The sequence below is a fragment of the Urocitellus parryii genome, chromosome 2, assembly GCF_045843805.1.
Source record: "Urocitellus parryii isolate mUroPar1 chromosome 2, mUroPar1.hap1, whole genome shotgun sequence".
Classification (NCBI taxonomy): Eukaryota; Metazoa; Chordata; class Mammalia; order Rodentia; family Sciuridae; genus Urocitellus; species Urocitellus parryii.
In genome coordinates this window covers 98,242,543-98,267,281 of record NC_135532.1, presented here as the reverse complement: position 1 = coordinate 98,267,281, position 24,739 = coordinate 98,242,543, and the positions used below count along the sequence as shown (strand labels likewise).

Here is a 24,739-nt window from a genome sequence, read left to right as displayed (position 1 = left end):
GTAGTGTGTTCTCTCATTATGGATCCTTCTAAATCAACACCCAGATGCTGGGGAAATGGAGAGGGTGAGAGACTGGGGTTAGTGCAAAGGGAAGGGTGGTGCCGGGGCAGTCCTTGCCTGAGCGCCCCGCTGGAGCCGTGGTACTTCTCATGGCTGTTGGGAGCACACATGTGGGCTGGATGGCTGCTGCCACCACACAGAGCACAGAGGTGGGAATCCGGATCAGACCCAGGGGCACAGCTGCGACTGAAGAACTCATCTGCAAAGGACAGCCAGAGTCAGCTCTTCCCATGACAGGGCAGGAAGCCTTGGAGTTTTTTTTTTTTTTTCTCTAAAAATTCTGTGCAAAGGCATAGAATTATTTGGTGACCTATTTTGAAGATCAAGAATCAAAATCCATATGTAGCAAAATGAAACTGAACCCCTATCTCTCATCCCTGCACAAAACTCAAAGTGGATCAAGGACCTGAGACCGGAGACCCTGCACCTATCCGAAGAGGTGCCAACTCTCTATTATGTCGGCTTAGGAGCCAAATTCCTCAATAGGACTCCTAAAGTGCAAGACATAAAATCAAAAATCAATAAATGGGATGGTATCAAACTAAAAAGATTCTTCACAGCAAAGGAAACAATCAAGACATGAAGAAAGAGCCCATGGAACGGGAGAAAATCTTTGCCACCTGCATCTCAGATAGAGTGTTAATCTCCAGAATTTAAAAAGAACTCAAAAAACTTAACACCCAAGAAGTAAATAACCCAATCAATAAAGAGGCAAAAGAACTGAACAGGCACTTCACAGAAGAAGAAATACAATCAGTCAACAAGTATTTGGAAAAATGTTCAACATCTCTAGCAATTAGGGAAATGCAAATTAGAACTACACTGAGATTCCATTTCACTCCAGTCAGAATGGCAATTATCAAGAATACAGGTAACAATAACTGTTGGCAAGGATGTGGGGGGGAAAGGTACACTAATACATTGTTGGTGGGACTGCAAATTGGTACAACCACTCTGCAAAGCGGAATGGAAATTCCTCAGAAAACTAGGAATGAGACCACCATTTGACTCAGTTATCCCACCCCTTAATATATACTCAAAGGAGTCAAAATCAGCATACTACAGTAATGCAGCCATATCAATGTTTATAGTGACTCAATTCACAACAGCTAAGCAATGGAACCAAACTAGGTGCCCTTCAATGGTCGAATGGATAAAGGAAATGTGGTACATATTTACAGTGGAATATTATTCAGTCATAAAAAGAATGAAATTATGGTTTTTGCCAGTAAATGGATGGAACTAGAGACTATCATGCTAAGTGAAATAAGCTAATCCTAAAAAAACCAAAGGCTGAATATTCTCTCTGATATGGGAATGCTAACTCAGAATAAATGAGGAAGGGAAGAATAAAAGTTTATAGGGTTAGATAAAGGGGAAAGGAAATGAAGGTAAGGTAGAGGGTGGGATTAGGCAGACAGTTGAATGAATTGGACATAACTTTCCTATGTTCCTATATGAATACATGACCAGCGTAACTCCACATCACATACACCAACAAGAATGGGAAGTTATGCAGCATGTATGTATAATACACCAACATACACTCTACTGTCATCTATATCTAAAAAGAAGAATTTCATAGAATAAAATATAAAAAGAAGTTCCAGTTGGAACAAAGTAAAGGGAAACCAACTCCAGATGGATCGGGGTCTGTGAGCCCAGAAGTCCACCTGTCCTGGCACAGAGCAGTGGTGTTAAGGGACTGACACAAATCTTAGCCCTCTGAGAGGGGAAAGTGGAAGTCCCGGCTCGTTGAACCTGAACTACACACCTGCTGTCCTCTGCTGCCCTCAAGATTTGCCCTTGAGACTCCAAGTCAGGAAGGCACGGCCACCAAGGCCAGCACTCCATTCTGGGGGCTCATCCATAAGGAAATGAGCCTGGGCCCTGCCCTTTCAGGAACCTTAAGCCTCGGGGGCAACAGGCAGAAGTCAAGTAACCACAGCAGTGAATCCATGCCCCCCACCCCCATGCTCAGGAAAAGGAATGTGGTTCTATGAGGCTACAGAGCTGGGAGGAGGGGTGGGAGATAGAGAATGAGGAGGTGGTCCCCAAGTGAGCAGCCAAGAGGAGCCTCCAGACTAGGGGGCCAGCACCAGCAAAAGGCTGTCTTCAGGTGCAGTGGAGGGAAGGGCACAGAGAGCTTCCTGGAGGTCACAGGGCTGGACCCCCACATTAAGCAGGGTGGACAGCAAGCAAGGCAGAGCCCAGGGAAACTTTGACATCACTGTGTAGCTGTGTTCTTCATCCCTAGAGAAAGGGGAGCCTCTGATGGGTTTGGAGCAATGCTGGGCCAGGGGTAGTAAGCAGGATGCAGTCCAATATGCATTATGCAAAGATAGGCCTGGAAGTGGGGTAGCTGGGACCCAGGGCAGGAGGCCAGGGTTGATGAGGGCAGTGTGGACTAACACAGAGCAAAGGGGTGGGGAATGGGTGGCAGGAGGAGAAACGGACATGCTGGTGAGGGATGGGTATGTGGAGGGTGGCAGCTAGGTTTCCAGCCGGGTAAGTGGATAGACTGTGTGTCTTCTATTACCCTAGGCACTTCTGGGACAAAGCCAGGCTCAGCAGAGATGACAAATTCCATTTTAGACAGGATGAGATGAGTGTGCTTTTCAAATATCTGATCTGTCAAACAGACCAATATATACACGTCTGGAGAGATGTGTGCTGGGGAGAAGGACCCGAGAGTTCTCTATCTATAACAACAGCAGCCAACGTGGACCTTGTGCTTAGCACATGCCTAGCTTTGTTTGTGGCACTCCTTTCCATGCTAATGGAACCACACGGGTGGATGTGAGCACTTTGGGATTGGAGGAAAGAGTTGCTTTAAGCATCTCAAATATTTCTTAAATTTGTTAGGAAAGGGGGATCTTGTAGGGGTAGGAGAAAAACCAAGACTGTGTTTTTTTCCACAAAATCCAGGAAATAATGTTTGAAGGGACTTGAGGAAATGGTGCTGAGAGGTCAAGAGGAAGGAGCTGGGCACACCCTTCCAGGAGAACAACGTGGAGGGCACTGGTGGAATATGCTGCCGAGCCAGACAGCTGGTTGCTGAGGATCAGGTGGGCGGCAGTGGGTAGTTCAGACAATGCTTTAAGATGCCTGGCAGCAAAGGGAGGAGGAAGAAAAATCAGGAGCTGGAGGAGATTATTGGGAGGAGAGGGTGAGTTTTAAAGATGGAAGGCATTGGGTGTGTTGACCTGTTGAAAGAAATCATTGCACATACCAGAGGAAAGAGTAAAAACAGGGGGTCTGAGACTCTGGAGGGGAGGCCAGTGGGGTGACCAACACCCAGGTGCAGGCAGAGGGACTGGCTGGAGAGGAGAAGGCCCACAGCTTCAGCAGTGGGAAGCTGAAGGGGAACCTTTCTAATGGCTTCAAGCATCTCCTATAGGTGCCCAATCAACCATCGGCTGAGAAAGACTGGCAGATGGGTGAGGGTTTGAGGTGTGTGAACCATTAGCCCATTAGGGGTAACAAAGTGTGGAGCAGAGAATGGGAGGGTGCTTGTGAGTGTCGGCTGGAGCATTTCCAGTGACAAGAACTGCTCTGCTGCCCTGTGACAGGTGACATTCTCCAGGTGTGTCAGCTGCCCGGATAGCAAGTCATGCTGCAGGGGTTCTGCAGGGCTGGGATTTGTCAGATAGGTGGGGAATGCAGAGGAGCAGGAGCTGTTTAGGTTCTGGCAAAAATAAGCTAGAAAGACTCGTGTGAGAATCTAAGCGAGATGAATGTGAAAGACACAGCCCCCAGGGACTTACTGGTGGACATTTTGCAATTAAGAAAGCAACACAAATTTGGATTTCATGTGAAAAAGTCACACACACACACACACACACACACACACATACTCACCCCACTCTTGCTTTGCTTGTTTCCCGAGCAATTTGTGAGACTTCAGGAATAGAGTTATTTCCCTGAGAGCTGCCTTTGGGGACAAGTGGGTGAGGAGAAAGGGGCACCCTCAATGTCTGGCAACCCCACCTCCACTTATGGTATTCCTTGCCATTCATCCAGCAGAAATTCTCCCCAGGCACACACCCAACCAGGAAGACCTCCAGAACACACTCACCAAATTTACAGGACCCGGTTTGGTTGTGTATTAAACCCATGGGGATGTTCCAGCCTGCGGAAGTGCCCACCGCAGTGTGGCAGGACTTCTTGCCTTGCAGCGTGTCCCAGGTGACATCAGCATCGGATTTCTTCACCACGGCCACGACGTAATAACCTTGCAGGGGAGACACCAACATGCAACTTATTTTTTTTTTGGGGGGGGGGGAGGTTGGGAGGAGGGAGGAGGATGGAGGACATAAGTGAGATCTGACCAGCCCTCTTCACCAAGCCACTGAATGGCATCTCCACATGGTGTCCAACGTGAGCTGGACATTCTCCATCTCCATTCCATTCCATCCCCCCCCCCAACGTTGGCTGTGGATGTGAAAACAACACTTTCAACGTTTTCTTGCAGCTAAATCCTTAGCAGAAATCAGAATCTGTGACATTGGGAGAGTGGAAGTGACCCAGGGGTCCTCTGCCTTCCCTTTCAACTCTTTCTCCTAGGAAACAAAGTCTGGAAGTGTGGGGTCTTTCTGTCCATCTCTCCCTTCTCCACACTCACTAATAGAGCAGAGGCTGTTACAGCAACTGCAGGAGCAACAGCAGTGTGGGTTCTCGTCTCCATCCCAGCTCATGGCTATAGGGCATGCGGTAAAATCACTGCACTTGGGGAGGTCTTGGATGTGGGAACTGTCCTAGAGAGTCAGTTCCATTTGTTCTGGGTGGGAGTCATTCCAGGAACTTAGAGTCTACTTTTTACTAACACTGAAATCCCCATATTAAATTCCTGCCTGCTGTGAGGGGAATGGGAAAATAAACAAGGAGAGAAATGAATTACAGTAGATGGGGTAGAGAGAGAAGATGGGAGGGGAGGGGAGGGGGGATAGTAGAGGACAGGAAAGGTAGCAGAATACAACAGTTACTAATAGGGCATTATGTAAAATTGTGGATGTGTAACCGACATGATTCTGCAATCTGCATTTGGGGTAAAAATTGGGAGTTCATAACCCACTTCAATCTAATGTATGAAATATGATATGTCAAGAGCTTTGTAATGTTGTGAACAACCAATAAAAAAAAAATTCCTGCCTGCTTAAAATAGTGCTTAACTCCTTCACTGATTTCTCACTAATGCCTGTCCTTTCAAGCCAAGAGCCAGACCTTCTCAGAGAAGATCCAAGTTTTCTGAGCAAGTTTGCTCAAGGGAAAAAAATTATATATATATATATATATATATATATATATATATATATATATGCATATGCACATATCTACATACATATATATATATGCATATACACATATCTACATACATAAGATACTTATATACTACATATTTATAATATATGTATATATACATGTAAGTATACGTATTTAGAAATGGATTTCAGTATAATCATTGTAAATTGTGTGTGGGGGGGTGGTGTGTGTATATAGGGAGTGCTGACATACAATTTAATACTCCAGCACACTCTGAAAATGCATTCTAGAGGTGTTGCTGCTAGCCTCTGCCTGCTGCTCCCCTTAGGAGATGGGAACACCTTGAACCCCTCATCTTACTCTAGCAGGGACCCTCCCAATACCTATCACTATTAGGTCCTGGGCTAAAGATACACAAACTACCACATACCAGACTACCCACGTGTATTGCACATGAGCCCTACTGTTGCAATGGAATCCTGCTATGTATTCTTTTCTGCAAGTTGCTTTTATTCCTCCTCAGTAGTCTATTTGTGAACATCTTCTTGATTCAACAGAAATAGACACAGCTATCTCATTCTATTGGTGGAATCTAAGGTATGGCCTCTTACCTGGATTTATCGTGTTATAGTCCCCCTACTAGTGGGCATTTACATTGGGACCAATTTTGCCTCATCACAAGCCACTTATTTATATAACTCTTTGTACCTATGAGAGTGCACTTAAGTATGTCTGTTTAATTGCAGTTCATAAGAAAGAGCTTTAACAACTTCTTTCTTAATTTCTTATCTTACTGCATTCACTTCCAAAACAATGCTATCTTTGGTGGGACTGGGCAGTCTTGTCTTATTCCTGGCCCTAGAAAATTATCATTAAGTCCCAAGTTCTCAATTCTATGAATTTTTCAACAAAATTGGCATGGGTGCATTAAAATAGAATTGGAAATAATAATCTGAAGCTTATGGTATATTATGATATCAATTAATATTAGTATTTTATATTATATTTAAGTTTTTATAGGTGTTCAACATCTGGTACAATGGAACAAAATGGGTTAGTATTTCAGTTTTCCTGTCCAAATATTACATAATTGAATTGTGCCTGTTGAGTAAGGCCTGACTACAAAATGGAACTGGCTAAATTGGAATCATAAATCTTGGCCGACCTCAGTAGCGCACACCTGTAATCCCAGCAGCTCAGGAGGCTGAGGCAAGAGGATCTCGAGTTCAAGACCAGCCTCAGCAACTTAGTGAGGCTCTAAGCAACTCAGTGAGACCCTGTCTTAAAATAAAAAGAGTCGGGGATGTGGCTTAGTGGTTAAGCACCCCTGAGTTCAAACCCTGGTACCAAAAAAAAAAAAAAATCCTAAATCTTCAGAATTAGAAAATAGTGTGGCTCCACACCAAAACAACCACACATGCACACTCCTTTTCTGGGTGCTGTAGATCAAATCTCCACCTACTCCAGCACGGAAAAGTCACAGTCAGCATGGCAGACACAAGGCCAGGGTGCAGTCACTTCCTAAATGACCTCAGCCACTTAGCCTCTAGGAGCCTGAATTTCTCCTCATTAAATGGTGACAGGGAAATCCACCCTGGAGGGCTGGTGAGGAGGGTCCAATGCACTAATGGAAGCATATGTCCAGTAGAATGGCAAGGGTAGGTTCCACCCTAGGTGTGCAGCAGTGCTGCTGGGGACAGAGGCCAAGCCAGCTTTACATGTTAACAATGAACTGCGGTGGCTGCTGCTCCTCTTTCTTCCCCAAATCTAATAATACAGAATACAACAGTCACTAGTATGGCACTATATAAAAACGTGGATGTGTAACCGATGTGATTCTGCAATCTGTATACAGGGTAAAAATGGGAGTTCATAACCCACTTGAATCAAATGTATGAAATATGATATATCAAGAGCTTTGTAATGTTTTGAACGACCAATAAAAAAATTTAAAAAACATTAAAAGAAAAAAAAATCTAATAATAATCCCTTGTGTCTCCCAACAGCAGGTCTCCACCTCTGAGTCCTGGCATCTCTGATCCCACTCACCTTCCAAGGGGGCATTCACACACTTTGACCCAAGCCGCTCACTGCCCTGTTTGGGTTCTACAAAGAAAAAGAGGAACAGTCATAGTCAGGGGCACTAAACTCCTTCACAGTACTCCACCTGAAGTTAGGAGCTTCGATGGTACAACAAGGCAAGACTGTCCCCTTCCCATTGACCCTCAGGGGGCTTCATCTCTGTTAAGGTCTGTAAATAAGTCAAAAATAACACCTGGTATTTTGCCAGAGAAATGTTAGAGTTCGTAAACAAGTTTGGATGGTGCCTGGCAAAATGTCAGAGGGAGTGGTTTGAGAAGTAACAAAAGCGAGCCATTAAGTGTGGAGATTCCTTATTGGTTGACTGATGTATCTAGTTTATGCTAATTAAGATAAGCTGTGCAAAATGTATAAATAGCTCTGTTGTCCTACAATAAACAGGCTCCCATTCCTGCTGTATCAACGTACACAAGTTATTCGTCACCCCCCCCCCCCCCCCCCCCCCCCCCCCCCCGGTTATTTTGCTGCAGCCGGCCTGCGGCACATCTCACCGACCTCCCATCACATGTCCTCGTGATGGACCAGATCCTGGACCACACATATCCTCTGCAACGAGCATGTGGCAAGAATAAAACGAGAAGCACTAACTAAGCACTTTGTCATTGGTTGTCAACTAGCCAAGGTTCTGCAAGCCCCTTTAATCTCCTCTCTCTCTGCTCTTTGCCATCTGAACATTAGGTTCCATCCCATAATCTCCTCCATACTCAGGAGGGTACAAAAGAAAGAAAATGAGATGCATTGAAGGGGAGGAGAGGCAGAGACCACTGCAGATCTCGGCAAAGACCCCTTTGCATTAGCTGTGTGCAGTCCCCTGTCATCTCCTGAGTTAGCAGACTGCTCTAACACAGGGGTGATTCATTGGCCCTGGGCAGACTCTGCACTGCATCCTCCAATGCTGCTCTCTCAGCCACAAAGGGATTATTTCAAGGTCTTTCTTGACCTTTCAAGTCCTGCATCTGTATCTTCCCGGGTTCTGACTTTGGGGAGGGGTGTTTTACCTACTAGCTATACTTCAACAACAACTACTGTTATCTTGTCTCTGAACTACATTCCTTCTTCATCTTTTTATATCCATGCCCGGGGAGTAGAAAACAGAGAGGTGCACCCCTTCACTTACCGTAATTCTCTGCCAGGACAGGCACCAGGCCACAGTGGCCTGCTATGTAGACAAATCCTCCATCCAAGCTCATGGCATCAGCGTCTCCTTTCTGAAGTTAAGAAACAAATCAATGATGCTACAGCAAGACTGTCTCCTTCCCACTGACCCTCAGAGGGCTTCATCTCATTGGCTTCACATCACATGCCCTTGTGATGGACCAGATCATGGATCACCCATACTTCTGCCACATCTGTGGGTTTTAGAAACTGAACATGCCTTTGGCCTGTTGATCCTAGAATGAGTGCTCAAGCCAGGCCATGCTCTCTAGACATCTCTGTCCTCCCAGGAGACCCAGGTGCTCCTAGGAGACCCATGCCAAGTCCTGGACATGCCCTCACCTCACTGTGATCATCGTCAATTCAACAGTCCACATGGCCAGACTCAGGGACTGTGTGCATGTTTCTATGGAGCATGATTTCCTTCCAATAATGAAATTCAAATCTGTTCACATAATCCCATTAGCACTGTACTCACAACCCTGGCACAACAAAGGTTCTCAATAAAAAACTAATTACTCTAAATAATTAATGAATAATCGACTTATTATTTTAATTAAGATTTCCAACCACAGAGCAAAAAACGTATATTTATAGTCATAAATAAGGTCATTGTTAGGGTATGGATGTGATGTGTCCCCCAAAAACTCAGGTGTGAGACAATGCAAGAAGGTTCGGAGAAGAAATGATTGGGTTGTGAGAGTCTTAACCCAATCAGTGAATTAATCCCTGATAGGGATTAACTGAGTGGTAACTGAAGAGGTAGGGTGTGGCCAGAGGAGGTGGGAATTGGGGCATGGCTTTGGGGTATATGTATTTGTATCTGTCAAGTGGAGTCTTTCTGCTTTCTGATCATCGTGTGAACTGCTGCCCTCTGCCACACTCTTCCACCATGATGTTCAGCCTCACCTCGAGCCCTGAGGAATGGAGCCAGCCTTCTATGGACTAAGACCTCTGAAACCGTGAGCCCTCCAATAAACTTTCCTCCTCTATAGTTGTGCTGGTCAGATCCTTTTAGTCACAGCAGTGAAAAAGCTGACTAAAACAAGCATCGAGATAAAAATACACAGACACATAAACACTGTTCACTTTTGACATATCAGCTGTCCTAGAAATTTAAAAAATAGCAACGATAGCAGCACAACTTTGCCAAACCTTTAATATGTCCCAGGCTATTTCCTAAACATTGTACAGTGATTACCCTTATGTATTCCTCACAAACTCAAATAAGGTAGGTACTATAATTTCCCTTCTCAGATAGATTAGCAAACAGAAGCAGAGGGAAATTTAATAATTTGCAATCCTTCTGCCTCCGCCTCTGAAGTCACTGGGATTATAGGCATGTGCCCCCTTGCCCAACTCAATTCTTTAAATTATAATGATATCCAACATTTATTGACTGATCACTCTATGCCAGGCAATGTTCCAAGCACTTAAGTTGTAATTCTTACAACTGGAAAATTTAGGAGATAAATATATTTAACTAGCAAAATCTTAATCCTATGGGTTGGTACCAGGTTTACCAAATTTAGGATCTTCTCAAGAAAGACTGCCGTACAGTCTCCTCAGTGTATCAATTTTTTAGTCTTTTGTGTTCAATTTTTTTTCCAAATTGCAAAAAAATACTAACTGCCCACAGAGAAATGGAAAGTTTATAACACAGTTTCAACACTCAGAAATGAGGGGACGATGATCTCTGAGTGGTGAAGGTGTGAATGATTTTGTTAATGGGGGAAGGTGTGAATGATTTTGTTAATTTTTTCATGGACCTGCCAACATGTAGGAAGATTTTTATGATCAGAAAAAAATGGAGGGCTGACAAGGTCCATCAGCACTGACAATCCACAATGGCCCTGACCCAACACCCTAGAATGTGCCCCTACAGCCCACAGCTCCTGTGCAGGACATCCCAAGGATCCCAGATTCCAGAGCTGAGCCCAAGGAGTCCAACTCTGTTTCTGCCTGGCCTTAGGTGGAGTGGCCCATGGGGAAAGTGGGGTGGGGATTTGGAGTGTGTTGGGGTAGCATGTTAGCGTGGAGGCCAGAAAGGAGGCTGAGAAGGGGGCCTTCAGTGCCACAGGTGGCAGAAGCACGCCGCGTCTGAGTGTGTGCAGCTGTAGAGGGGCCCCCTACCACAATGGCGGCAATGCAGTCCTCAGGAGTCTCCTTAATGGTGCACGCCAGGGCAACACCGCTCACTGCACTCCACTGGTCACACTTGGCCTTCTCCTGGTGGCCCACTGCACACCACTGTACCTTCTGGGAGTCTTCCACACCTGGGATGGGTGGAGAATAATCAGGGATCCAAAGGAAGCTCCAGATGGCGGCAGAGTGGCTGCCCAAGGGACTCCCCACTGACAACAGCAAAGTGCTTTATCCCAGGACACGGCTTGGTTCTCAGGATGAGCACCAAAGGTAGAGATTTCCCTCACTTCTGCCCTCACCTCCAGCATCCCTTCCCCAGGGAGGCCTCAGAGCCCCAGTCCAAATCAGAACCATCTGGAACTTTCCCTTACGGCACGAGGCTTCCCATCTGGGGAGCAGGCCCCTGCTGGGAGTCGCCTGTTCTGGGTGGGCTTGCTTGCCTCTGCTCGCCCAATGTCTTTCCTCACCACCCTGTGCCCACCTCCAACTTGATGGCAACCCTTTTGAAGATGCTTGATGACTATTGATTGATTAGTGAGAGGCAAAAATAGAGAAGGAAAGAAGAAATCAACTGTGGGGATACAGAAGAAGGCAGGAACTGGACTCAAAACCTCTGGAATCCTAGTTCTGCTCCTGTGCCTAAGGTGGTAGAGCCACTGTACCCACTCCCGTTCAGAACGAACTATTCTCCCTATGAAACAGATCTGTCACTGGGCCAGTCTCCAGAACCATCATTACTCCAAGTTGTCCATAATAGGAAGATCTTCAAAACCCTTTTATAATCATATAACTTAGGCCTTTCTCCCAACTTAGAAGAAAATCCACCCATTAACCCAGCTCAGTTGGTAGCTCCCACGGGCTCTGCAGGCTGGTAAGGTTGCATGAGGCCTGGAGGTACCAGGAAAGCCTCAACCCATGGTCCCTGCCCTGCCTGCTGCCCAAGATGGCCAGGCCCCTCCCAGAACCTTCCATACCTCCCTTTAGATGCTGAGTGAGAGAATAGTACTCATAGCCCAGGTACAGCTTGGCGTCCATCTTACGGGGGACCCTTAAAAACCCATGGGCGGCATCCGTAAACAGCAGGTCTTTCCCCAGAGGGGAGCCAAAGAGCTGGAATCCTGAAGACTTGTCCTTTCCAAAATGTTCCTGTTCACAGGAAAAAAAGAAAGAGTGAAGGAGAGAGGTTGGCATTGAGGTAAAGACAAAGGTCAAACAAACCCAAAGCTGGATGAACCACACTCCAGAAATATGAAATGGAAAATTCCAGAAATAAACAATAAACTTTAAATGACTCTTATTGCCATAAATTGTCATAATTATTCTGGTTTGTTAATTATTTTGTTGATCTCTTCCTGTGCCTAATTTATTGGCTAAACTTTATCATGGGTTTGAACATATAGGGAAAAAACAATTGATAATAGCTTGACTTAGAATTTTGTAATGTTATAACGGGTTTATCTGGACATAACTCATCATAAATTGAGGAGCATCTATGTAGGGTTGGGTGCTATCCATGGATTCAGACATCCATGGAGGGTCTTGGAATGTATCCCCACAGATAAGGAGGGACCACAGTGAAGGCCTGAGCACAAGGACAGTGGCCAGGACCTCTGACACCCTGGAGGCTCGTGGTGTTCTCCAGTATCTCCAGGAAATGCTTGACTCAAAGCTCAGCTGGTGGCCTTGAGTGGGGCCTCAGGGAGACGCCGGGGGGTTGCCCCCAGATCTGTACAAAGGGATACCAGGTGGTCCTGTGTCAAGCAGCTGCCCCTCTCCAAGATGGGCTTCTGCTCTGTGCTCCCCCAGGGGCAGTGGGGAAGGCTGCCTCGTTCCTGACTGATGTCCCCACTGGCTCTGGTGGTCTTCACCCTGAAGTGGCTGATGGTCCAGTCACATGCCATTGGAGTAGAAGCCAGGCACCCTGGGCTCCTCTTCCCTTCTCTCCCAGGCCTGCCACTGAATGACCAGTTGTGAGACATCAACAGTGTCCCTTCCCCTTTCTGGCCTCCACAAGAACAAAGGGTCCTTTGCCGAGGACTCCAGCTGCCTGGCCCAAAGCCACTCCTGATAGCAGCTATGGTGATGCCTATCCACGTGTTCTTTCAAATGACTGCTTTTCACTTTTGCTTTGGCTCTGCATAAATGTCACCTGCTGTCCTCACCAGAGACCCCCTTCCATTTCCGCTGGGAACACACAGCTTACTCCCCAGGGCCCAGGAATCTCCCCAGATATACCCTTCAAATCAGTTTCTCTGTCCTCCACAGAGTACGCAATCCATGTCCCCAAGGCTGTGTGATTCCATGAGGTGATAAGGGGTATGTGTACTCGTTTGTGTCTCCTCCACACTCCTCTGCGAGCAATTGGGGGGCAAGTCTTTGCTTAATTTCTCAGTGCCCTGTGCTGAACATAGAGTGTTGAGAGATGGAGCAGGGTGACGGACAGGGGCTGACTGGGACAGACTGTCACCAATGCAGGACAGAGAGGGGAGGGCATGCTCATGTCCTGGGACCCACTGGAAGGGAAGTCAGGAGGGCAGATCTCAGGCCAGCAAGGCCCTAGGGGACCAACTCATGAGACAGGTGAGGTTGGCACCTGTGAGGATTTGTTTAGAACCAGGAGAGAACAAAATGAGGTCAAAGGAGCTTCTGCAAAGAATCTTTAGCTCTCCAGGCTGGTGATGGCAGTCAAGGGATTTCTGGCCTCCGCTTTCTCAAATAAATATAGACCAAGTGCCTTGTCCATGAAGCAGGTCATGCCTGGCAAAGTGGCAGGGTTCCCACTGTGTCTTGAACACAAAAGAACTTCTTGAGTGACCAGAAAGCAAGGAGGAAAATCCCCAAATCCAAGCAGAGAGCTCTAAGCAGGGGAGAAGATGGTGGGTGGGGATACCTGAGCCTGGTTGAGAAGCTCCCAGATCAGATCTTCCTTGCCATCCACGCTTCGAGCCACGACAGCATGAGAAGGAACCCGGGCCAAGTGGCAACTCTCATATTCATCCACAGGCTTCCGGGTGTTGTCTGTGCAAAGCAGTTCATACTGGTCCCTGTCAGCCTTCTGTTCCAGGTTCTCTGGGGAGGGAAAGTCCAGATGAGCCCACTGCAGCAGAACCATGAGCTGGGGTGTGCCCTCCACACTGAACCACATAGTGTGACCCAAAGGGGACTAAGACAGAATCTTTTCAATACACATTTTCATACATCAGAGGAACAGGAGATCTTGGAAGTGAAATGACTGGTTCACAGTCTCACTGCAGATAGCCATGGCTGGAGGCATGCCTAGCCCAGGGCCTGCCCAGCTGCTCCACTTCTCTGTGTCTGCTCTTAGGAATAATAACTGTAAGCTGAGCATTCACAGCCCACCCAATTCACTCAATCCTCACCACACTGGGGGAGGCCAATAATATAAGAATCCCATTGTAGAGATGAGGAAAAACAGTCAGAGAGGTAAGGTAACTTGTCAAAGTCTCGGCCAATCTGGGCTGACCCACTGCTGTGCCAAGACAATCTAAGTCCCTACTAGAGCAGCCATATTTCCCTGGAGGCAAATACAAAGAAACAGATTCCCTGGTTCCCTCACGAAGGTGTTATGGGTTCAACACATTCCTAGGTTGAAGTGCTAATCCCCAGTACCTCACATGTGACAGTATTTGCAAATAGGATTCTTGCAGATTAATTAATTCTTGCATCTTAATTAGTTAAGATGAGGTCATACTGGAATAGAGTGGGCCCCTAATCCAATATGACTGGTGTCATAAAAGGGGGGGGATTTGGGGGAGAGACAAGCAAGCAGGGAGAATTCCATGGGGACATGTAGGCGGAGATTGGGGTGATGGGTCTGCAAGCTGAAGAACCCCACAGATTGCCAGATTGCTAGCAAGCTAGGAGAGAGGCTTGGAACAGATCCCCCCCACCCCCAGTCCTCAGGAAGATGAACCGTGCCAACACCCTGATCTTGGAATTCTAGCCTCCAGAACTATGAGATGCTGCTTAAACCACCCAGTGTGTGGACTTTGTCCTGACTGTCCTAGCAAATTAATACAGAAGGACTTTGAGGTTGATAAACTCTCACCCACCAACAGTCACTTGCACCCCTAAAGCCAGTGTACACTCTCTCATAAAATTCTCCTTAAAAGGTAATCAGGGATAGCCAGATGTGGTTGGGGTGGCACATGCCTATAATGCCGAATATTCAGGAGACTGAGGCAGAAGGATTGCAAGTTCAAGGCCAGCCTCAGCAACTTAGGCCCTAAATAACTTAGCAAGACCTGTCTCAAAAAACAAGTTAAGGGCTGGGGATATAGTTCAGATGGTAGAGTGCTTGCTTCACATGCACAAGGCCCTGGGTTCAATCCCCAGCACCACAAAAAAGAAAAAGGGTTGGGGGTGTGGCTCACTGCTAGAGTATCCCTGCATTCAATCCCATGACCTCAAAGTAATGATAATTTCTTTTAAAAGAGCAGTACATGAGGGCAGACAGAGGTAAATCAGGATGGTCTGGGCACAGCCTGCGTTTTCCATAATATTAGTGTGTTTTCAAATTCTTCAGGGTGAGTGCTAGACCAGGCTGCTCACTGGCAGTAACTGTGGTAATTTGAGCAATCAAAGGACATAATGATAATTACTTGGAACCACTTGATTCTAGGAGGTGAGACTTGGAGGTGACCCCAGTAATTTAAATAGTTGATAATAGGACATGCATCAATTGCCAAAACGCTGACAAAGGAGGCCAAATTATCATAATGAGACAGCAAAATGTGAATGGCTAAATAAGAGAACAAAGGACACTGAAGGCATTGTGTCAGGAAAAGACAGGAGGTCGAGGTTGTGAGGAACTAAGGCCAACGAAAATGTGAGGACTTGAAAATCCTCCTGGAGGTGGTAGACATTTGTTACAAAAATGGGCTTAGCAGACTGAATACAAATTCCGGTCTTAAATATTTCACGTGGAACCGTGTGCTCTGTATGGGATAGATATTTCACTGGCTATAAGACCAGAGACTGTCATATCAGCTTCTCCAAGATGCTCTTTTGTTGGTTGGTTGCTGGTAAGTTATCCAAAATGCTAGAAAGGAGGACTGCGTCGGCGTTAGGCCTCAGGGCCAGAACACTCACCTAGAATGCCGGAGGCCCTGGGTTCAATCCCCAGCACCACAAAAAAAGAAGAAGAAGTAAAAAGCACAAATATAAAAACAAAAAAGACCCTTCCCCTCGGTATGAAGCACCTGTCTGGCTGGCTCAAGGCCCTCTGTGTGAACCCACATCCTATGGATCAAATTGGAGGGCACTTGTTTTGTTTTGTTAGTTGTTTTTTTTTGTTTGTTTGTTTTGTTAGTTGGTAAGTTCTGTTTAAAGGTTCAGAAAAACGTGTTCACTAGATTTCTGGAGCGGTGGCTGCAGTTGGCCACGTGGAAGGTAGGGACAGAGAGGCACAGGTCCCTGACACAGGGAGATGTTCAGCAGAAGGTGAGTTGAGAACAAATTGGGCCCTAAACAAAGGACAAACAACAAAAATGCTTAAGCAGAATCTCTCCTGTGGCATTAAACATCTCACGTCACCTATTCTGGGTGTCAGGAAACCTGGGGCAAGAGCCAGCGCCCTGGCTCAGCTGGGGCCCACATGCCCTTCCTCCAGCACTTACCAAACACGGTCACGTGCCTCATGAAGGCCACATCCCCGGCGCCATCCTCCAGACACCTGAGGAACAGGAAGGCCACGGTCAGGCTCTGCCCCTGGTGTGGGCCTTGCCTCTCTCTCGTGCAGCCCCTCCAAAGCTCCGCCCGGAACTCGGACTCATGGGGACCGTGGCGCTCCAGCTCCTGGATGACTAGTGCCCACGGTCTCCCAGACATTGGTTTGTGTTCACAGAGGTGATGGCCTCATCTGAGCGACCTTTGAACCCCACAGCCAAGCCCAAACCTGAAGCAGGCAAGAGCCCTGGAAAGGAACATCCCAGGCACCTGGGGGAGGGAGGGAAGGTGTGAAAAAGGACACTTGCCTTCCTCTTAGAAAGCCACCGAAAGCGGCAGGGTGTTTGTTTGTTTTTTTTTGTTTGTTTGTTTTGTTTTGTTTTTAATAAAAGCTTAGAGCTTTTCACATGAAGCATAAAAACACTGGGTAGCCTTGGACTCCAGCCAGTTTTTGAGCAGTAGCATAGATCAGGGAGTGGGCTCTGCATGGGCTGAGGAAGGTGTATAGGTCCTAGCACAGGAAGGTACCGAGCAGATGGATGTGAGCTGGGAGGCCCTGGCCTTTGGCCCTGGCCCAAAAGGGCCATTATGGGCAGGTTCCAGGTTCTGAGGAGACCTGAACATCTCCCAGGCAAAAGAGGGTTAGGAGCCCACCATAGGCCATAAGAGACACTCAGGACCCTGACTGTCACATTGATGCTCTAGGTCCCTGGGACAGGCTCTGTCCACTTTTAGTGCCTTTGACTCCCGCCAACATCAGAGTGAGGGGGAGCAGGGGAATCTCACTCACTTGAAGGCACCCGAGTACCCGAAGTATGGCTCATGAGAGGAGCAGGCACACTTGTCTGTCCCTTTTCCCACACACAGTTGACACAGGCTGGGGAACGACTTCCCATCTGCACAGGGGACACAGCTGCTGGAGAAGAACCTGGCCGCTGCTGCCAAACACAGACACACAGGGCATGAGCGACAAGGTCTCCAGGTTGTCCCGACCCGGGAGCCTGTGAGTCTGCCCACGCTTCCCAGGACTGTCCTGAGGAAGCGGGTGTGCACAGGCTGGCAGGGTGCAGTCCTGCCAGCGGTGACTGATAATGCCCACACCAGGGTGAGTGGATGGCCCAGGGTCCCTGTGCCCTTGGGCACCACACTCAAGTGTAGCTCAGTGCTCAAGCCTATGAAAATGTTCTCCAGATTGTCCCCTGCACAGGGTAAGAGCTGGTGACCTTCACTACACCAAGATATAGCCCAGTGCCAATGGCATCTGGTAACCCACCAACATGGAGGCTCTAAGGGGTCAGGCAGGACCTGGTAGGTCAGGAGTCCCCATCAGCCCTTCCATACCTCAAGACATAGAAAGTCCCGCCACCCCGCCTGTATGCAGAAGCTGTGGTGGTTCTCAGGATCCCTCTTCCTAGAGAGAGCTGAGCTAACTTGCCAGTGAAGGGTGAGGAGCATCTAACAGCCACTACCTAACTGCCAGACAGATGTCCACTAGCAACTGTCACTGAAACATCTGTCAACTTTGCCGAAGGAATGGCAAAACATGACTAGAATGGTAGTCCAGGCGGCAACACTTCATCAGATCCCTGCAGCCACTTGTCCCTGTCACAGTCACAGTGACATGTACTATAGAGGTTGGAAGAACTCCAAAAGACACACTTTTGCAGCCATCATCTTTAAGGACTGAAAAGGTGTCCGGCACTCACCTGAGCTCATCATAACTGAACAAGAAGCCTCCAGTCATCCTCCTCACCTGTCTCAAGCCCTCGCTCAAAGTACAGAGCTGAGTGCCAGTGTGTGGCTGAAATCCCCAGCAAACCTTCCTGGGAAGCTGGGGCAGGCGGGGAGGTGGCTTTTCCGCCAAGCTGCCAGGATTCCCAGGAAGGCATAACAACAGAAGCAGGAGAGAATGATGCTTTGCTGAGAGAAGACTCAGCTGCCAATGAGCTGGAGACCATGAAACTCACATACACTTGACAGTGACTGTGTGATCCCAGCATGACTCATCTGGGCAAATGGTACAGGAGCCCTACTGGGGGCACCCAGCCCTCGCTGGCTTACCTGTTTCAAGAGAGCCAGAAGGAAGCAGCATGCTGATGGGGATGTTCCACCCCGAGGACCAGCCCAGGCCTGTGTGGCAGGACTTCTTGCCTTGGAGCTGGTTCAGCTGGAAGCCAGTGCCCTTTTTCACCAGGGCGACAGCATAATAGTAAGTTTGTGGATCTGCAAAGGATCAGGAAGAAAGAAGGGCCAAAGGACGTTGCCACATCATCACTACTAATCTTCCAGAGTGTGTGCAATGCAGAATTGGAAGGATTCTAGGACCTGTGCCATCCCCTGATAAGCAGAGAGAAAAGGAAATGAAAAAACAAACGAAAAACCCTTAACTGACAAGAGAGAGAAACCCGAACATTTTCAAAGCAATAAACACTACAGGTGCTCCCTGACATTATTATAAGACTTCTATTTTTTATTATATTATTATTAATTATTGTATTAGACTTCTAATTTTTTTAACTTTATGAAGGTGCAAAGAGGTATAGTCAATAGAAACTACTCTCTGAAATTTGAGTTTAATCTTTTCACAGACTAGTGATGTGCCTTGTGATCCTCTCCCTTGACTCTGGGCAGTAGCAATGGGCCACAGCTCCCAGTCAGCCATCCTGGGGAGAATCAACCCATACTCTCCAGCCTACTGTATGGGTAAGCCATGATGTTTGGTGGATCGGGTGTATTGAATGCATTTTTGTCTTACAATATTCTTGATTTACATGGTTTGTCAGGACATAAGCCCACCATAAGTTGAGGAGCACCTGTAGTTCTTTTCCTGCCCGTGCCTCTAAGCCTTGGAGCAGGAAACTTGAAGACCCCAGTTATTGCAGAACCTGCATGTGTTTTGTTCTCGGGGACAGTGTCAGCTCCCAGCCCCGATGATGTCACTACTTCTCTGCAAGGGGTTTTCTTCCTTCTCTGTTTCTCTGGCTACAGCTCAAAGGTAAAGGAGAGAGAGGAAGGATGCAGGGGTTCCCAGAAATAAACCAGGTCCCTGCAATTCAGAGTCAGATTGAGGTGGGCTGTGCACGTACACACTAACGGCACTAAGGGACAGGTATGAGAAAGAGGCAAAGCCCATTCCTAGACTCCCCCAGCACTTGTCCTCATGTGTGTTCTGTAGCCCCAGTAGGAGACAGCGTAGGGCAGAAGCAGCCAGATTCTCACCTATCACCAAAGATGGCTTCCTACTGGTACAGCCCCCCCTGGTGGGTGATGGATGCTGGACAGCACCCTCCTCTCAGGCTAAAGCACCCCACAGCTTGAAGCACCAATGACATTTCCATGCTAGGATGCATAAAGCTTGCAGTTGCCAGGGGTAACCAATCTACCAGCCTTTGAGGGTTAGTATCAGTGACAGCCTCCTTCAAGCCAAAGAATTCCAGCAACTTTGTTCCCGCTACTATTACATTGACAAAGTTCCTGCCTCCCCTGATGGCTTCGGTGTCCCACCAGACCTGGGTCCCCAGGGAGAACATACCATCTTTTGGCCCATAGAATTCCTCCACGATGGGTTTCAGGTTGTAAGGGGCCAGGCCTGCCTCAAACACCAAACCTCCATCGATCGTCACTGCATCGGCTTCGTTTGCCTGAAAGAGAAGAGATCAGACCATGAATGACACCTGTCACCTCTGAGGAAGACTTCCCTCCCCCTCTGCCAAGGATGATCGCTCTGTAGATCCTTACATGGCTCAGACCTCCTGCACCTCCCTCCTGTCGATGCTCAAATGTCACCTTCTCATTGAGGCGGTCCCCAACTGCATTCTCAAAGCTACTATCTGTGATGCTGTCTGACATCTGCATGTGTTCAGTAAAGGTGCAATTGTTAAGAATATTGTTGATCTACAGTTGTTTAAATCCACAAATGTAGAACGTGTGGACACGGAGGAAGACGGCATTGTTTCTAGATTCTTCCCTTCTTTTTCCAACCTCATTTTTTCCTTATAAATATTTTACAATAGGTATTCATAAAGATATAGATATACATATACATGTACATATTTGTGTATGTGAGCATATAAAGCAAGGACACTATTAGATGGCATGTATTCGAGACCAATTAACTTAAGAAAGAATGAATTTAGTATAAAAGGTAAAAGAACAAGGTCACTGAGCCTTGTGAATGCCAAGATCTGAAGCAGCAAGAACTGACATGGGTTTCAATCTATCCCAGTGGGCTGCACCTCATGACTGTGGATTCTAGGTTGTTCTTGCTTTTTCTCGATTTATATACATTTTCCTTTCTCAAGTATTTCTTCTTCAAGTTCCAATATCAGATGCAAAAAGATAACAAAATTCTTAAAGACAGTCCTTCACCAGCCCCCACAATGACACAAGGGCAAATTCCTATCCCAAATCCATCTCTGTCTCTATCTCTGTCTCTCTGCTCATGTGTCACAGATGTTTATTTTGGAACAATGTTGCAGATCTCTCATGTATTATATTTCCAGAAATATTTCTCTGTTTATTATCTTAAATGTAATGAGACCACAACTTCAGGCTATTTTTCCCCAATTAGTGACTGTTGGTATTTGAAAATGATATTACTTATGATATATTTATTTTTTATCAAACTCATTTAGTCATTAATAAATAATTATAACAGCATTTCTCTCAATTCCGCTATCATTTCTAAATCACGTACATGCACATATAAATATGAACATATGCATGAATTAAAAATTCATATGCACCTTATGATTCTTACTAAATATTTCCAAATGATTTTCCAGAAATGAAAAAAATAACTTATAATGCCAATAGAAATTTATGACTTATAATGCCAATTGCAATGCATATCAATTTCACTGCAAACCTATCAGTGAAAGATATTATCATTTAAGAAATGTTATTACATTATTAGATATAAAGTGTTACTATAAGAATGGTTTTATTTACATTTTTTTGATTATTAAGAAAAATGAACATTTTTCCCTCATCGTTTATATTGTTTAGTATAATTTTTTTCTGTGAGTGGTTTATTTAATGCTTATTATTAAGTGTTCTCATAAAATTTAAATGACATCTTTGTATAGTTTTTACAGTACAGTATGCTGATGTGATTATTTTTTGCATGCTAAGGCTTTTAAAAATATTTCCTAGTCGAAGCTTTAAAATTTTTAATTTCCAAATTTTCTGCTTTTGTACTATATCTAATCATGTCTGTTTCTTTTAGTCAAACTGAATGAAGCTGGTTTATTTAGTGAATGGATTAAGATTCTCACTGTTTTTGTTTGTTTGTTTGTTTGTTTAATTTCTACCTAGTTGTCCAACTAAAGAATCATTTCTCAACCATTTGTTTGAAAAGTTTGCCTTATCATACATAACTAGTTAAGTCTACATGTACTCTTGCTTAAATTTATCAAGTCTAGGACACTGATGTCCTAATGCTGAACTTTTTTCATACTTTGTATCTTTATCATATCGTATAGATAGTTAGATAGGTGGAGGACATACAGAAAGTTAGGAATATGTCAGTGTTATTCTCTCCAGGTCTTTAAGATATCTGCCAGTAACATGTTCTTTTTTGGGGGGGAAGGGGAAGGGAGTATCAGGGATTGAACAGGGCCACTCAACCACTGAGCAACATCCCCAGCCCTATTTTGTATTTTATTTAGAGACAGAGTCTCTCTGAGTTGCTTAACGCCTCACTTTTGCTGAGGCTGGCTTTGAACTTTTGATCCTCCTGCCTCAACCTCCCAAGCTGCTGGGATTACAGACATGCACCACTGAGCCCTGCTAACCTATCCTTTATAATGCTTTTATTTAAATACAACATCCTTGTAGGAAAGGCTCAGCCATTCCTCTGTCACTTTTATTTCTCAAGGCATGTTGTAATCTCATCCACATTCTTGTCTTTAAGAATTTATAATTACTTTAGTGATTTCTTTGAAAAGATTGTATCTGGGGAAATCATAGTTCAATGGTAGAACGCTTACCTAGCATGTGTGAGGCTCTGGGTTCAATCCCCAGCACTATCAGGAAAAAATTTAAAAAGAGGAAGAAGAAAAATAATTAAGCTAGAATGTATTTTGATGAAAATAATAGTAAAGTTGTGCATTAACTTTGAGAAGATATACAAGTATATGATATTTAGTCTTTCTACCTGGGAATATGGCATTTTAGTTCATTTATTAAAAGATATTTGTTCACTTGTTATAGACGTTCATATTATAACAATGTAGATCTTTTCTATTTTAAGTTTCCAGAAATATTTTCTGTTTATTATTTTAAAAATAATGAGCCCATATTTTCAAGCTATTTTTCCCCAATTAATGACTATTGGTATATGAAAATGACATTACTGTGACATATTTCTCTTTTACCAAAAAGAACTACTTTGTTCATTAAAAAAATGTAGCAGCATTTCTCTTGATTCTATTGTACTTTCCAGGCATGAAATCATCTGAAAATACTGACATTTTTGTTTGTTTCCATCTTACATGTATTTATCTTATTGCATCACCAAGGAAATTTCAAAACCAATGTCAAGTAATAACAGTGACACTATAGTACAACCACTCTGGAAATCAGTATGGAGGTTCCTCGAAAGACTAGGTATGAAACCACCACATGACCCAGCTAGCCTACTCCTTGGTGTTTATCCCAAGGAACTATAGCATACTATAGCAATATGTGCATACCCACATTTATAACAGTGCAATTTACAATAGCTAAACTAGGGAACTGGCTTAGGTGTCCATCAACAGAGAAATGGATAAAGAAAATGTGGTATATATGCACCATGGAGCTTTATTCATACAGAATAACATACAGAAGAACAAAACTATGTCATTTGCAGAAAAATGGATAGAACTAGAGAACATTATGCTAATTAAAATAAACCAGATTCAGAAAGCCAAGGGTTGTGTTTTCTCCTCTATGTGGAAGCTAGAGAGAAAAAAAAAGGGGGGAAATCTCATGAAAATCGAGTAGACCAGTAAAGCAGAACATGTGGACCGGAGAGGAGGAGAAGAGGTAAAGAGAAGGTACTGGGGAATGAAACTGACCTAAATATATTACATGCGTGTATGAATGAATCACAATGAATCCTACTATTATGTATAATTATAAAATATCGATCTAAAAAATAATAGTGGCACTGGACCTTCTTGCTTATTTCTTATTTCTGAGTTTTTGTTTGTTTGTTTTTGTTTTGTTTGGGGCAGTATCAGGGACGGAAACCAGAGCCTTATACATGCTTGGCAAGGGCTCGTTCCTGAGTTACATCCCCAGCCACATCCTGAGTCTATAAAGATTCTCTCTAGTTCAATGCTGGCTTTGCTCACCATAGATATCTCACTAAGACTGAATCCTTCTCTGTTGTTGGTTTAATTACGATTATGGTTTCTACTATTCATGAATGTTGAACAGCAGCATTTTCCTGTATAATAATAAGTGGAGAAAAACTAGGTATGGACTTTCTTCCGCTCTCCTTTGGACAGCAGTGACTCACCACGATGGCCCTGATGCACTCAAGGTAAGAGGTTCTCTTCACGCAGGTGACAAGGGGACCATCTGCTTGAAAAACTTTCTTTACATTATCGCGGAAACTGGAACACTTAGTGTCCTCCTGATCCGACACGGTGCACCATCTTACAGTTTTTTCAGGGACAGCCACACACAGCCCTAAGGGAAAGAGAAGTAAGGGGACCACAGCATCACTTTCTTCTGCTGGCAGAAGTCAAAGACAAGATCCAAGTTAGTTAGATGGGATACACACAAATTGGACTGGCAGCCTGGATCATGTGAATTCGTAGGGCCCATATCTCTGCTTCTGTCCTGTCTCTTGGATTAAAAAAAAAAAAAAAAACCAAAACCCATCCCCCAAAAGATAAACAAAATTAGCATTATAAGATGGTATTTCCTCATCCCCATACATCCCCAAAGTATTGAAAACAAAGACTCAAATGTCATACTAGGGTCTTCAGACAGCAATAAAATGTAAACAACCCAAATGTGCCATCAACAGATGATTAGATAAACAGAATGTGGTATGTCCACATAATAGAATATTATTCTATCACAAAAGATTGAAATTTTTTTCTCTTTTTATTTTGCAGTAGCATTAAGGATTAAACCCAGGGCCTGATGCATGCTAGGCAAGCAATCTATCACTGAGTCACAGTGAACTTCAAGAACATTTTGTTAAGTGAACATTTTGTTGAGTACACACCTGAAATCCCAAGGACTCCCAGAGCTGAGGCAGGAGGATTGAGAGTTCAAAGCCAGCCTCAGCAAAAGCAAGGTGCTAAGCAGCTCAGTGAGACCCTGTCTC

General features: G+C 45.2%; 1 protein-coding gene across 1 annotated transcript in view; it reads right to left on the bottom strand.

Annotated features, from left to right (window-relative positions):
* The window catches only part of LOC113179342 (inhibitor of carbonic anhydrase-like), a 40,904-nt gene that overhangs the window by 5,971 nt on the left and 10,194 nt on the right, over positions 1-24,739 (bottom strand). The window contains exons 2-13 of the mRNA XM_077793609.1: positions 23,918-24,090; positions 19,943-20,051; positions 18,472-18,633; positions 17,201-17,348; positions 16,362-16,417; positions 13,613-13,791; positions 11,697-11,868; positions 10,711-10,853; positions 8,540-8,630; positions 7,372-7,428; positions 4,139-4,294; positions 118-259 (exon numbers count right to left, since the gene is read on the bottom strand). Of these exons, the coding sequence (XP_077649735.1) occupies positions 118-259; positions 4,139-4,294; positions 7,372-7,428; positions 8,540-8,630; positions 10,711-10,853; positions 11,697-11,868; positions 13,613-13,791; positions 16,362-16,417; positions 17,201-17,348; positions 18,472-18,633; positions 19,943-20,051; positions 23,918-24,090 (1,588 nt within the window). The remainder of the gene's footprint in view (positions 1-117; positions 260-4,138; positions 4,295-7,371; positions 7,429-8,539; positions 8,631-10,710; positions 10,854-11,696; positions 11,869-13,612; positions 13,792-16,361; positions 16,418-17,200; positions 17,349-18,471; positions 18,634-19,942; positions 20,052-23,917; positions 24,091-24,739) is intronic.